Source organism: Hemicordylus capensis, chromosome 1 (genome assembly GCF_027244095.1).
Source record: "Hemicordylus capensis ecotype Gifberg chromosome 1, rHemCap1.1.pri, whole genome shotgun sequence".
Lineage (NCBI taxonomy): Eukaryota > Metazoa > Chordata > Lepidosauria > Squamata > Cordylidae > Hemicordylus > Hemicordylus capensis.
Window position 1 is genome coordinate 126,643,919 of NC_069657.1, and position 15,531 is coordinate 126,659,449.

Consider the following 15,531-nt stretch of genomic DNA (forward strand, 5'->3'; position numbering starts at 1 on the left):
ATATCTATCTTCCCTTCACTTTGTTAAATTCAGGTTGGCCTTTGCTAGGGCCAGGTTGAATGCTATACTCCTTATGCTATACTCCTTAGCAGGTTTTCTAAAGATCCTTCTGCTTCAGGGCTGTATCCATGTGGAGAGGGTAGCCTTGAAACTGTCATGCACATCTTGCTATATTGTTCTCTATACCATGATTCGAGGAGAGAATTATTGTCTCCAGTTTTTGAGCAGTTCCCTGATAGGCCTGACTCCTTCTATCTTAACTTTGCCTGGCTGACACCAATGATGAAGTCACTAAAATAGTAGCTAAATTCATTTATGGGGCTATGAGACAGACTTCCCGCCATTGTTTTTTATAATGTATTTGTAGTTTTATTCGTAATCCTGTTTTTACATTTTCGATGCCCTTTATGATATTCATTGCACCTCTGTATGTTCTTTTTGTTGTTGTTTTTCTGGATGGCTTAAAGGCTGTTATTTTTTTAAAAAGTTAATTGATTGATAGGCAGGGTGGTTGATGAAATAGCCTTATTTATTAGAATTAGGTTAAGCAACACACAACTAGTTTGCACAGCAACCAACTTCCGATCACCTCTCACACAAAATAACTCAAAACCACACTCACAGAGTATGAAGGGAAACCACTTCTACGTCACAAGTCCCTTAAAGGTATAATAATAATATAATATATAATATAATAATTAATAATAATGCTCCACAAGAAATAAGACCCGACTTAGAAAAGGCAGGGATTCTTTTCTTTACTGGTACGTTGTTGGGATGGGGGAACGGAAACATGCTGTCGCCCAGTCACAACTATGTCAACATTCCGGATTTATCTTCCATTGATTTCTATGGGTATGGGCAGTTCTCGCTAGCTTGTCAGAAGCATTTAAAAAATTGTTTCTCCACTTTGAACCCGGAAATGCCCTATGAAGACTATTGATGTCATATCTCTGGTCGTTTTATAGCTCTGTGGTGGCAAGCAAGCATTGTTGACTGGGGGTAGCTCGAGTTAACCCGGAAGGGTACAAGCTTTTAATTTGCGCAGGCAGGTACGTACGCGGACGGGGCACTGAGCTGAGTGCTGGAGCGCGCAAGCAGGAAAGCAGATGGCCACGTTCTTTGGGGAGGTAGTAGCCGCACCATCTCGTGCTGGCGTGGACGAGGAAGAGGAGGCGGCCCTGGAACGGGATGAAACGCCGGAAGATCGCGAGATTCGCCTGGAACTCGAAAAGAAAAGGTAGCAGGGCGTGTTGAGGTACACGAGAGGGGAAAGTAGCGTTTCATCTGAGCCTGTTAGCTGCAGTGGCGAATCCGCTTGCAGAGGCTGTTAGTTCGAATCTCCTCCGGTGTGCTTCCCAGACTGCCGAGTAAACTAAATATATATATATGTGTAGTCACCTATATCGGGTAGCATCGATATGGGGGAGGTGCTGGAGGCGCCTGCTCATTTCAGTGACAACGGCAAAAGGCATTACCATTCACTGCGCGGGGCGGAGGCGGAGGCGGAGGCGGGGCGGGGGAGAAAGGCAATGGTAAGCCACTCCTGTATTCCATCAAGAAAGCCACATGGCTCTGTGGTCGCCATTCAATCTGAGCCTATGATATAATAATGACTGTGTGTCTGAGCATGTGTAGAGTAGCCTTCCTATCATAACTGAGTTAGAGAACAACTTTTTTCTTGTTTTGTACTTTGCTTAAATTGTGATCTTATATGAAACACACATTTGCCAGTATGCTTCAAGGGAGGCCACCAGAATTCACCTTGCTGAGGGATCCATCAAACCTGGAGCCAACCCTGCCTTGAGTCGATTAAACTAGGTTGGAGAACAAGCATGCTAGATGTAGGAGCTTGCTCTCATCTGACTGCTTGGTTTACCTGGAGGTAGACTTCTGTGTCTGTAGCCCTGCAGACACTGGGCTTGTTCAAGCACACACCTCATCACACAACTGGGACAGGGTCATGCATGCCAAGAGTAAAGGTAAAATGTGCTGTTGAGTCGGTATCGACTCCTGGCAACCACAGAGCCCTGTGGTTTTCTTTGGTAGAATACAGGAGGGGTTTACCATTGCCTCCTTCTGCTCCATATGAGATTATGCCTTTCAGCATCTTCCTATATTGGTGCTGCCCAATATAGGTGTTTCCCATAGTCTGGGAAACATACCAGTGGGGATTTGAACTGGCAACCTCTGGCTTGCTAGTCAAGTCACTTCCCCGCCAAGAGTACACCCACCCTAATGACACACTGTTGGGGCATCCTTTAATTGCATGAGAGTGGCATGCATTCCAATCGCTTGTCGACATGTGCTCCAAAACTCTTGGTTTTGGAGCACATGTGGAGGGGTGATTCAGATGAATGGAAATACTGCATTTACCCTTTCTGAGGAAAAAATACAAATACCCCATATATTTTTTCCTGTCAGAGTAGAAACAGCTTTGGGAAGCAGTTGATTTTTGGAGAGGGTAGAGAGTGAAAAAGAAGCACCTGTCTCCTCCACCGCACACCAATCTTTGAGTTCAAATTGCAGCATCAGTGGTTGAGTTGTGTCAGGAAAAAGGCCCCATCATAGAACTAAACATTGGGAACTTCTGCTGTCATTACCTTTTGATTTCTGCAGGCAATTGGATCAGGTATACTTTTACAGAAGGCTGGCCTTTTTTCGCTGTAGGAATGAGTGGAGAACTATGTCACTTGCTCAGTGGTGATACTAAGGACCCAGAGCAACTACTTTTGCATTTAACCTGTCTTTATTTTAAGGTGTGCAAATAACACTTAACATTGCTCAGTTCAGCTTCTTATCCATATTCTTGCTCAGAACTTCTTAAATTTTATTCTATTTATTATATTTAGAGAAGTTCACATCCTTTGGAATACAACAACCAATGCATCTACTGAAAGCTCTATCAACAAGCAATTTCCTTGCTCAAAGTTCATATTGGGTGTAGGACACAATGCAGTAGGTAAGCACTGCAAAATCAGTTATTGGGGGGGGGGGGTAGTGTTAAGCAATTGTGAGAATCTTACACATTTTTATTACATCAATTTCAGTGTGTCTTGAGTGACACACTCAACCTGTGTATCATGCTGTCCCTGTAAACTGAGTTACCTCATCAAATTTCTCTGTAGAAATGATGGTTCCAAGCAATTTGCAGAACATTACAATTCTACATAAAATAAATCTGGTTTTGTTCACAGCATTCTTGTCGTCCTTTGTTTTGAATTCTGGATGCTGGGAAGTAGTTGGAGTTGCTAAACTGTGGAATGAGTGGTGCAGAACATCAAACACAACAAATGTCCGTCCAACAGATTCTTTCTGTTTGTTCTATAGGTTAATTTCAGATCCGACAGTAAGTAATATCTATGATGATTGGTACCTGTAGCCCTTTTTCTCCCAGTAGAAAAGAAGGCACAGCAGTAAGGAAATGGGAAACCAATAAAGGAGGAGATAAAGCCTCAAAATGCTGAAAATTGAAGTGCTTATTGAAAATTATATTTGCTCACTTACGTTCTTATGTTACCTTCAGGGGCAATGCATCTGAATAAAGAATATTTGACATTTCAAATGAGTTTTAGATGTTTCCTTCATGAAGAATATCCAGTTGTATAATAACGTTGAGTTATTTGATGGTGAAACGGCCAATAGAAGCCTAACAATATATATTACTAAACTCTTGTCCTGTTGAGAAAGTGTGAGGAGATACCTTTTGATTGTATTCACAAGGACTTCAGTCCAGAGATAAGAACATAAGAACAGCCCTGCTGGATCAGGCCCAAGGCCCATCTAGTCCAGCATCCTGTTTCACACAGTTTCCCACCAGATGCTGCTGGAAGCCACAGGCAGGAGTTGAGGGCATGCCCTCTCTCCTGCTGTTACTCCCCCACAACTGGTACCCAGAGGCACCCCACCCCCGAGACTGGAGGTGGCCTACAGCCCTCCTACTAGTAGCCATCAATAGACCTCTCTTAGATCTTAAAGAGACAGATCGGTTATGCTGCATCTTGTGACTATGTAGCTGTACTAAGTGCTTTTATTTAGATTGATATAACACTGTTTAGGCTGAGTGTCTTCTGTGCTTTTTTGTGCAAGAGTTACTGATCAAGAGCTTTGCCAAGCCCAGAATGTGGTCAGCTTATAATTGCACACTAGAGGTGCATCAGAGCAGTTGTTGTCCCCACTGCTCTTATGTTCCCCTATATGTTTCTTAAACAAAGAAGGGGGAATATACCTGTCCTGTCTGTGTAGCTTTTGCTGGACTGGAATGATGGAATCAGAGATCTGCTTGGCACGGGGAAGCTCTGAGTAGCTGAGTTTGAAGATTGTAAGGGGGAGAGTGTTAAAATACCCAGTTGAGTGAAATTGGCTCTTTAGCGATCAGAGATTCTCATAGTTAAGAATCTCTGAAGGCTCATCCACAGAACATACTCTCTTTTTGGACTTTGCAGTAGAATGGCTGCTTTCTGGGACACAGATCAATGCAGGCATGATCTCTGGGAAGAAGTCAGCAAGTTCTTTTTATCTTGGTGTTCTGATCAGACAGCTCTGTGACAGAGATCCATGCAGCCAAAGGATCCTTTGGGAATAGTTCACGAATGTTCTTTATCTCTGGTATTCTGATTAGACTGCTCAAATGATTGGCTCTGAACTGGGGTTCTTATACCCAAAATTGATTGGAAATAACACAGTTGAATAGATTCTAGCTCCATTTCATTCAGAATGGTGGGAGTGAGAGTGAATAAAGCTAAAGGAGCCTCACTCTGTTTTCTTGGGAGAGGATAGATCTTTTGCTGAAGCTTAGGGTTTTTTTGTTTGTTTGTTTTGTCTTTTGGGCAAAGAATTTCTTTTGAAAATTCAGGCAGATCTGCTTGTGGGAATTGTTGATAATGGAGGAAACTGTTCATGGTTTTTACTCCCTGATTTTGATTATGATTCAGTCAAGAGCTGTAGGTTTCCCACAGTGATTCATTCAGTGAGAGGGAATCTCATCAACACCAAAGAGGGGACTGCCTTGGCAGAGGAGTATTCCCTACAGCAGGGATGCACAACTCAAATACTGTGTTGGGCCAGAACCAACCATGACTTGGTTTGCGGGGCTGAGGTCAATTTTCAGCACATTAATCATTCCATTAAAATTAATTATTAAAATATTAATGAAAGCAGCTGTTAGTTCTCAAAAAAAAAAAAAAACAAAGAACACCCTTGTTAAGGGATCCACAGTTTTTAATCAAGGATATTGGCCAGAAAATAGGCCCTGCCGCTGCTGAGTCAGTAGGGCACCTGGAGTACATGGCAGCTCCAAACAAATGCCAAGTCCTCTTCTCTTCCTAAATTGCTGTTGCTTTCAAGCTGAAATCTAAGGCATATTTAATTGGGAGTAAGCCTCACTGGGTATACTGTGGGGTGTATTTCCAAGTAAGCATGCATAGGCTGGCACTGTAAGGCAGTTTCCAGCTGCCATTTGCTGCAGGATATTCCTACCTGCTGGCCAGTAGAAAAGTCCCCATGGGCCAGATCTGGCTTCCGGGCTTTGTGTTGTGTAGGCCAGCCCGACAGTAACATTCAGTCTGGAAAAGGTGTTTTAGCATATCCATGCTTGGGTGTTGCTGTCTTTGGTTTCCGCAGGGTCTTCCCAGGTCATTGATTCCTGAAAGACCTGTTCCAGCCCATTGTTAGCAGATGAAGGACAGGTGTGAGGTCTCAATTTTAAGATCCTCTTTTCTCTTTGGTCTCTGGTAGTCCAAATCTGGACCTGAAGGTCCTAGTTCTGCCTGGGAGATGCTAAAATGTAGTTTGGGCTGCAAAGGGTGGCCTAATCTAACAATCAGCATGCAAAACATGTGTTCCCCCACTGAGTTATGACCTCTCTCCATTTGTATCCCTTGCCAGTGTGCACACAGGGCCTTGCAGACGGGGTTGTGATCTGAAAATGGGTACACTGTGGGGCTTAGTCGAAATGAAACCTGATTTGCAGCCCAACTCTATGCACACAAGTTGATTCCACTATGTTTAAAGGGACTTACTCCCGGATAAGTATGCACAGGATTGTAGCCTTAGACACTGCAGCATCTTAATATGTAGCATAGAAAGGAGTGTCACTGAGACTCATGAAGCATTTATTCCCATTCTGTCTTTTCAGATTTTGTTGTGCCAGTGCAACTGTGTCGTGGCTGAGGATCAACAATTTCAGTGGCTTGAAAAGGTAAAAGTCCAGTTTCAAGGAGTGTGTGCAAACGAACAAAACACCACTACTTCCAGTCATCAAGAAAAATTTGCCTCCACTTCTTATAAACTTAATTTCTGCATAGATTCAGACATTCCTATTTCCTTCTCCACTACCCAGGAAAATAGATATTTGACTGCCACATTATTGCTGGTGCTGCTAACATCTGTTGTAATACATTTAAAGCTGTAGTGGTCCAGATGATCTTTTTATTTACTTTTCTATCCCACCATGATCCTTGAATTTCGAGGTGAGTGACAGCAAGCTAGCTGCACATGTAGTTTTGGTGAATTATTTCAGTCCAAAGGTGTGTGTGTTGTATATATATTTTTCTTAATCGGTTTTAATTTGTAGGGTTGTGCTTTTTCTTAAGAAAGACCGTGCTCTTGTTTTATGAGTAGGGGGCTCTGAAACCAAGATAGTCAAGGGCTGGTACAAAATACTTCTTACTAGCTGGGCCGGGTGCAGAGCATCTGCTCCTCCGCTGCCTCGCCAGCCTGCTTCTCCTCCCCACTGCCTATGGCTTCTGGCTGGTGGGCTGGTGAGAGCAGCAGGCAGAGGAGGGAGCAGGCAAACTCTCGAGAGCTGCCACACGTGGGATTAGTAACAGGTACGTTTAAGAGAATTACATATATAGATATATAGATTCTGCATGTTTCATATGACAGAATGCATGTGGCTTCTCCTGGAGAATGTTTGGAAGCACCCGGTACTGCAGAACTTGCCCTGTGTCCTGACAGAGATGATGTATTTCTGACTTGGCCAGGCCCCAGACAAATGAGAATACATCCCAAGGCCTCTGGTGCTATTGCAGGGGACTCTGGGGTTTTCTCACAGAGATTAGGGCCTGGAATATCCAAGACACTGCATGTTACTTCTGATCCAGCAAGATTATGTACGAAGTGAGAGCAATTACCCTAATTATCCAAATAGAAGATGTCTCTGAATATAAGATTACCCCTTTGAAAACTACAGATTAAATACAGGTTATGTTTGTCCCTTTAAGTGGCGCAGCAGGGAAATGCTTGATTAACAAGCAGAAGTTTGCGGGTTCAAATCCCTGCTGGTATGTTTCCCAGATTGGGAAACACTTATATCGGGAGCAGCGATAGAGGAAGATGCTGAAAGGCATCATCTCATACTGCATGGGAGGAGGCAATGGTAAACCCCTCCTGTATTCTACCAAAGAAAACCACAGGGCTCTGTGCGCGCCAGGAGTCAAAATTGACTTGATGGCACACTTTACCTTTTATATACCTGTGTTTACCCAAAAGTGACTGCATTTAAGACAAACCAAATTTCTAAAATCAAAGAACTGCAGGGAGGGGAACCTAGTCTTGGATTCAGGTAAGTATGGTAAGTGGTTCTGACTTTCCATTTGCTCCTAATAATCAAATCTGGGCCCTGGCAAATACCCAGCCCTGCCAGCTGCTGGTGTTTCTTAATGTGTAATGTGCTGTAGGGATGTGCACAGAACCAGGCGGGGGTGGCTCGATGGTGGTGGGGTGTCTCATTTTAAGGGAGGGGGAGGGGGCACTTACCCCTCCCCCCGGCATCTGGTATTTTAAATGTCCTATGGGGCAGCAGCATACTTCCCTGCTGCCCCATTTGCTTTTCAGCTGGAAGTAGCTGTCGTGCGAGTGCGCACCTGACGAGCGTGCGCATGCCCACCCGGTGGGCAAATGCATGCCAGCTACTTCCGTCCGAAGAGCAAACGGGGCGGCAGGGAAGCACGCTGCTGCCCTGTAGGATGCTTAAAAGACAGGGCACCAGTGGGGGGAAAGCAGAGGGAAGGGTAAGTGCACCCTCCCCGGCCCTTAAAGTAAGACCCCCCCCCTTCGAACTTCAAACCCCCCAGTGCTTGAACAGGTTTGTGCACATCCCTAATGTGCTGTTTAAAACCCTAATGCTAGGAAGGGAGGATAGCAACTGCTGCCGCATAGTGCTTGTTTGCTCTATGTTAAGGATGGAGTTGTAGGGACACAGGGCAAGCACAAAGGAGGAAGAGCTTCATGACAATGTATTTGCTAATCTGTATTGTGGTTGCAGCCTTTTTAAGTGCACTGTGCTCCTAACCTATCTCTTGTGGATAAGGCAGGGTAAATTTGAATAATAATCATTGGTTTTATTCACAATATTCTGGCTGACTATTTTATTGAGTAGCATTTTAATATAATGTACATACCAAAAAACATAGTCCAGAGTAACAGCTCTTCAGCCAGCATCCCAAAAGGAAAATGGGTTGAGACTGTCGTGGGACTTTGCAAATCTTAATTGGGCTTCATTTGTTGTTTTCAAACAAATCAAACCCAACCCGTTGCAACAAAATTCTGCACAAAGTAGGGTTATTGCTTATAAAGGCTGCTAGAGCATGCACAGGAGCCTTTTGGCAGTTACGCTTCAGTGCATCAGTACTGATACCTCAAAAAAAAAATGTGTGGTGAGACACAGGACCGCTTTAAACTCTCTTTGCCCCTTAGATTGTCCAGACAATGATGATCATGCAGGCTCCGCTTCTGATACCTTTCCCATCTGCTCCTGATCTGGGAATCAGTTATGGGTTCCAGGAGTATATGTGTGTATAAAGGAGAACTATTGAATGCATTGAAAGAATACGTTGTCTCCAAATCAAGATTTAATGCTTTCTTCCTTGCAACTGTACAGTGTCTCGAAGGTGCCACAACACCCTTGCTCTGAAAGGTTGGTTTGCCAGCTGTAGCATGAAAGCCACCTCCAGGGGTGCTCACTGTATTGCTGTGATAAACATAAAAGGTCATGTCAGATGTATGAGGAACCACACAAGCTTCTGAGGCTCCCATGTTGGTGCTATTGGGTGTAAATTGACTCCACCATAGTCTTTCTTCTTGTGATTTGTATTTTCTTGGTAGGTTTTTGGATGCCTGCAGAAGATTGATTTGCAAGTACTTGTACTCTCAGCGTGTTCCATTACAGATTATAAAACACCTGAATCAACGCTAACTCTTCCTTCTCCTTTTCTGAAAGCACTAAAGACAAAAGAGTTTAAAGATCAAGTCTGTTGCTCATTTCTAGAACAGCCAAATATCATACGGGATCTCCCTGCAGCAGGTAATTATTAACTTGTTTCTATTTGTTTCTGTGTTCTTTGTCTTTTGGCAGCACAAAATGTATGTGCTGACAATAATTTGTTTTTGGTTTTTTTTTTAATATTTAGCAGCTTATTAAGGAAGGTAACTCCTAGTTGTTTGTGCTAACATCACTTTTAGCATTTTTTTAAATCCAGCATTTGAACCAATACTTGTATGACACACCTAAATAATTCTGTCATAAAATAACAAAGTTAAATTTATTTAGTGATTAATTTAAGAATGTCTAATTTTTGTTGGACTGTGGCCATTATGCATATTTTGGTTTTCCTGTGAGGTAATTGCTATGACACCAGCTGAACTTTTTGTTTTGATAAATATACTGGACTTTTTTAATATGTTGAAAATGTTTGGTTTCAAAACTTGGGCAGTTTTTCAGCTATTTGTCTTAAGATATTTTTCAAACATTATAAAACTGCTAATTTAAACAATGTCAGTGTAAACAATTTAAAGCATAACTGAATTTACACGCATCATAAACAGAAAATGTATAACTAACAACAAAAAATTAAAATGAGAGAAACTGAAAAGGAAGAAAAGCATTAGCAAGAATAGAAGAAAATCAGTTTGAAATAAGTATATACAGTCTGAACATTGTTTTCTTCAAATAATGTTTTATATATTGGTAGGACTAGAGAACATATATGTTGATACAGTTTAACTTTTTACAAGGGAAGTCCATCTTAATAGTCCTGAAACTGTCCTAACTATGGTAGTTCATGTCTGACCTCAGTTGTTTGGAATATATTGATATGTTACATCAAGCCTTGACAAATTTACTTTGAATCTAGGAGCCAGCCCACAACTTAGGACAATTTTCTTGAGTGTGCGGTATCCAACTTTATAATGGACATTGTGGAGGGGGAGGGTAAATGGGCTTCTCTTGATCCCCTTAACATGGAAACAGGGCTGTATGGGACAGATAAAGATTCAATTAAATAATCTCCCTCTGAACGTCTTAGTCTATGTAACATGGTTACATTTCTAGGCGCCTTGGCTCTCTAGCTCCTGTAATCTGTCAAGTGCTGTCTTGCACGTTAATGGACATCCTGTAGGAGGTGGCATTTTTGTATGATCTGTGTTTCTGTGCCAATAAATCTTGCATTTTGGCAAATTTGGTTAGCAGAATCTTTGGCAGTGCCAAGCAAGTTTTAAGTAACAAAATGTGTGTGTCATTCTGATCAATTGCTCTCTTTGCTGTTTGACTTTATGATTCACCATGAGAGCAACTTGCTGATAAAACACTGCATAACATTCATTCTCTCTCTTCTCTTTTTAAATTTTGCCTAGTTCTCAGTTACTGTCAGGTGTGGCAAATACCTGCAGTGCTTTATCAGTGCTATACTGATGTCATCAAACTGGATACTGTCACAGTTGGAGCTTTCAAGCCTGTTCTGTCCTCCAAAATTCTGAAGGGTTTGGTCAAGGTAGGGTTAACTATTGGGTGTGTACATGGTCTTATTCTAGACTGACTAAAGCTGTTGACTAATGAATAACTATTGCAATTGCTCTGAAGGAAACCTGATTTATGGGGGGCATTTCCTAGCAATTATACAACTTTATTCCCAGAAAGGCCCAGTCCACATGTTTTTGGATTTCTAGGCAAGAGACTTCAATTCCTCCCTCAGCAAGAGCATGCTGCTTGCGTGGCCTCATGACCCTTAATCTGTCCTTCCCACTTCAGGGCATTAGGAAAGCAGCAGGGAATGCAGATTGTTCATGATATTGTTGAAGGCTTGGCTTGGCACGTCTTTCCAACATTCATGATTGTTCAGCAATTGCCTGGCCTTGCTGGATGCTGGCACCAGCCATTATTCACAGCAAGTTAATCGGTCATTAGGATTAAGTTGGTTTAAATCTAATTATCTGACTTTAATTGGACTATGTTTTTTCATGATTAACCTAAGGCACTGACTGAATTAAGGGCTTCTCGTGTAAATCCAGATTTGTCGTCTTTGAAAATCTTCTTAAAACATACTCATGAAATGTTTAATTCAAAAGATAAAAGTTGCACTGGGCTTTCTCTCATAGACTGTATACCTGAAAATAAGAATCTCGAACCATTTTTACTGTCATGACTTTCCCCAAAGAATCTTGGGAACTGTAATTGTGAATGTATTGCAAATTATCTGTTGGAGTTCCCTAGTCCACCCCTCTTGCAGCAGCAACAACAAATATTTATATACCGCTTTTCAACAAAAGTTTCCAAAGTGGTTTACATAGAGAAATAATAAATACATAAATAAAATGAGCAGAGCTGTAGTTCCCAGAATTCCTTTGGCAGAGGGGATGACTATTCAACCAAATGAAGTCTATAGAGTAGAAACATCCTTGGAATTGAGTTTTAGCAGCAGTATTAGTCGAAGTGTAGCTGATTATTATCTTATTTATTTATTTATTTGATTGATTTCTATACCGCCGTTCCAGAAATGGCTCAGGGTGAACCACCCTGAGAAATAACCACACAGAGAAATAACAAATAAATAAGATAAACAAAATGGATCCCTGTCCCCAAAGGGCTCACAATCTAAAAAGAAACATAAGATAGACACCAGCAACAGTCACTGGAAGTACTGTGCTGGGGGTGGATAGGGCCAGTTACTCTCCCCCTGCTAAATAAAGAGAATCACCACATTAAAAGGTGCCTCTTTGCCAAGTTAGCAGGGGTATCTTGCATAAACCTTCCTGCAGCCTAGAGCAATCAGTAGTATTTCCCTGCAGTGCAAGCAAGACATGTGGTACCTCATTAAAGCAGTTGCTGGTTCCATATCAGACTTATGAACTACATATCCTTGAGATGCAACTTGGGAGATCATAGGCCCATCTAGCAATAGGCTGTACATCAGTGTGATGTGTTGCCTTGACCTTTTCAGCCACAGGATAGTCGCTGTAGGAACTGTAGGAAAGTATTTTGATAATTCAGGAACTTTGATACCCATTCTGAAACCTTGGACGTTGTAAACCTTTGAAACTAGACACAAATGCCTACTAAAAATGGATGCAGAGATCATTGTTTGTGAGCATGTTACCTCTGTGGTACTTGTCATGCCTTGCCAGTGAAACTTTTCAAGGTTTAATGGAAATTACTGTCAGAGTACCTGAACTCTTGAGTATTTCGACTTGATCTGTTGGTTCCTTCATAGGCTAGGCTCAACAAGTGGATAACTCTGGAAGCAGTTATAATTGGCAATAAAAGGACTGTTTGTTACAATCTATCCACTCTTTGTGCTTATGGGGACTCTTGTGTACTCACTCACTCTTCCTCCAACTCAAGGACTGGGAATGTTTCCCATGTGTTTTTCCATTGCACACATAGCATTGAAGTGAATGGAGAAGCCTGTTCGTAGGAGAGTCTATGTTTCCATTGATGAACATTGTCTAACGAGATTTGCATTTTGGGTGGTATACAAATATGTTAAATAAATAAATACAGTCCAGTGCACTGCTCAGCACAGTAAAATCCCATTGCTCACAGCAGATTTCAGAATGCTTAAATTAAACCTGCTGATCCTTTGATTTTCTTCCATACCTTTGTCATATTAGTCCTACATTTGAACTGAGCCAAAGGTGGATATACTTTGAATTTTGCCCCTTCTTATATGGACTTTCACATATATGCCTGATTTAAGCCCTCTTCAGACATTATGTTGTACATGTATTCAGGTCTTTGTACATATTGCGTGAAGGACTGTAGATGCATTCATTTTAAAAGTGAACCCATGTATAGGCCTCCTGAAATCCAGGATTCAGATAGGAAGTGTACTGCTCTACGTATGTTCCATGTAACATGTGAATAACTACATACAGAACTGTACATGTGAACTCTGTATACAAATTGTATGTGCATTGAACATAACATGTGAATAAGGCTTTCGATGTGACTTATTCTTGTAAAGAGTGCTATCTTTTCCAAAAGTGTTATATCGAAGACTAGGAAAACTGAATACACTAATGCATAAGTATAATTTCTTTACTGAATCTTTACTTTTGTGTGTGTTATCCAGGATGTTTCAAGAAGCACCGAAATACTAACACAATTGAGGATGAATAATGACATTCATAACATCTACACTTAGAATGGAGGATTATTCCTGATTAACACTTTCAAGCCCGATTACAGTTCAGCATTTGTAAACTGCAGCTGCTTTGCTTGAAAGTATCTGGGACTTGTGGCTTTCTTCAAAAGTGGAATACGTTATTTTGCATTTCATATGCTGACTATTGTAGCGTGGCATTCTGCTACATTCTAATGTTAATTAAAATCTTAGTTTCTTAATTTCTACAGTCTGAAGTTATTTTTCTATATGGGGTTTCCACTTCTCATATGAAGAAAGGTACATCACTCTTATTCCAGTTGTCAGCTGTGTACTGTAATTCAGTATGGGATATTGTGGTAGTGAAGCCTCTGAACAGTATTTGGCTAAGTTGGTTGCTTGCCTTGCATAAGCAAAGTAGGCAGATTGGTCCCCAGATATCATTTTGAGCTTCTAAAAAGTGGCAAAAAGGCCTGGGGAAGGAATAGAAGCCGCATAGGCATGGGAAAGAAGGCAGACTACTAAGGGGGTTCAAGAGGGGCTTAGGAAATAGAGGATAGGACTCTGGAGAAGGGGAATCCCAAAAGAATGAAGGGGGAAAGGAGAAGTCAATACAGAGAGAGAATGAGAAGAGAGTAGCACATGGCCAGACATGGTATTATTTTGGTAGAGGGGAGGATTCGCATATTGATTTGAACCTAGAAAATGGTCTTCTATCAGATTGGACTATTGGTCCTTCCAGCACAAATTGTTTCTCTTCTGACTGACAGTGGCTGTCCAGTGAAGTCCTCTTTGCTGGGGTTGTATCTGGAACCTTTTGTATGCAAAGTGCATGCTCCTTCCCAAATAACCAGTTAAATCTATCTGTATGCTTCTATAAGGATACAGGAGCAGTGCCCCTCTGCTGCTGAAAGCAAATTTTCCAATATGAATAGTAGTGTGAGGGATTCACTCTTTCAAATAGAGGCTTCTACTGCAAACACTGATATTTTTAAGGTACGGGTAGCCTTGAGCTTGAGCTTACTCAAGCTTGAGTAATTATTTAATGAATAGTCTTCTGCCCACAACCTCTTAATTATCTCTTGATTTTGCTTTTGTGCCTTGTCGGATTATGCATTCGACAGATACTTTATTGGCCTGGTTTCAATCTGGTGGTTTGCAGGACCCTCACTTTGCCTATGTGTACGTCCCAAGCAGTTCACAGTGGTCCTGCATTCTGATTTCTGAATCTAGTCTCTAGTGCTGTTTTCCTGCAAATGACAAAAATTGAATCGTCTAACAAGACTAGAACCAAGCATGTCTGAGATTGGTAAGCTCAGACCTTAAAATGGCACCACACAGAGATTACACAATTTCTGTAGCAATTTGTAGAAGCTGCTTTATGATCAGATTTTGAAAATCAGTTGAGACATTATCATACTGAGGTCATTCACACAATCAAAAAGTATGTTCTACCCAGGTTTGGGAGCTGTGTGTGTTTCCAGCTTTCAGTTGTGTGGGAGCAAGGTAGGAGGAAAACCTGGGTAGCTTTTCCTCCTACCTTGTTTCCACACAACTAAAAACTGGGAACACAGAGTTCCAAACCCAGGCAGAACACACTTTTTGATTGTGTGAATGACCTTACAGTCTCTATGGGTTTGCTAGTCTACATCCAGGCCATGGCAACCTCCAGACACTACTTCTGGGTTTCTACTGCCTCAGAATTTGATGTGGAAGAGAGAGAATGGAGTGTAATTTATATATTGGTGATATTGCACTCCAAAATTTCTCAGTTTCATATTAAATAGTTGCTGCCCAGCATTGAATGCAGCAGGTGTGTGAAGGAAACCAGGCCTGGATGGAGATTGAAAGCAGAAAGTACTCCAGTTAAAATCTTTGGTTATATATATATTTGTACACACACCCCTATGGGGATAATCTGTATACTCACACACAAGACTTGGTGCTGAGCTAGGGAGGGTGTCCCACAAGATATTTATTTTAAACACTGATTTAAGGAAACTGACAAAACCAAACAAAATATTAAAACAATAAACAAACAGTCATCACAACACTAAAAACCTTGCTGAAAGCAACAGAGGAAGGGAGGTCAGTACAGACACAGCCTAAGGCCACTACCATAAGGGCCCTGTTGCAGAGTCATTTTGTGTAG

General features: G+C 41.6%; 1 protein-coding gene across 2 annotated transcripts; it reads left to right on the plus strand.

Annotated features, from left to right (window-relative positions):
• Positions 1-991: 991 nt before the first annotated feature.
• PSMG1 (proteasome assembly chaperone 1) lies at positions 992-13,621 on the plus strand. 2 transcript variants are annotated; one of them, XM_053285454.1, is made up of 7 exons: positions 992-1,240; positions 2,853-2,962; positions 3,198-3,349; positions 6,137-6,199; positions 9,109-9,307; positions 10,636-10,772; positions 13,350-13,621. In XM_053285454.1, the coding sequence occupies exons 1-7, from the start codon at positions 1,110-1,112 to the stop codon at positions 13,419-13,421; spliced, it is 864 nt and encodes a 287-aa protein (XP_053141429.1). In that variant the 5' UTR covers positions 992-1,109; the 3' UTR covers positions 13,422-13,621. The 2 variants fall into 2 exon arrangements, with proteins under 2 accessions (XP_053141429.1, XP_053141430.1); XM_053285455.1 differs by lacking the exon at positions 2,853-2,962 and having other exon boundaries at positions 1,034-1,240.
• The last annotated feature ends 1,910 nt before the right edge of the window (positions 13,622-15,531 follow it).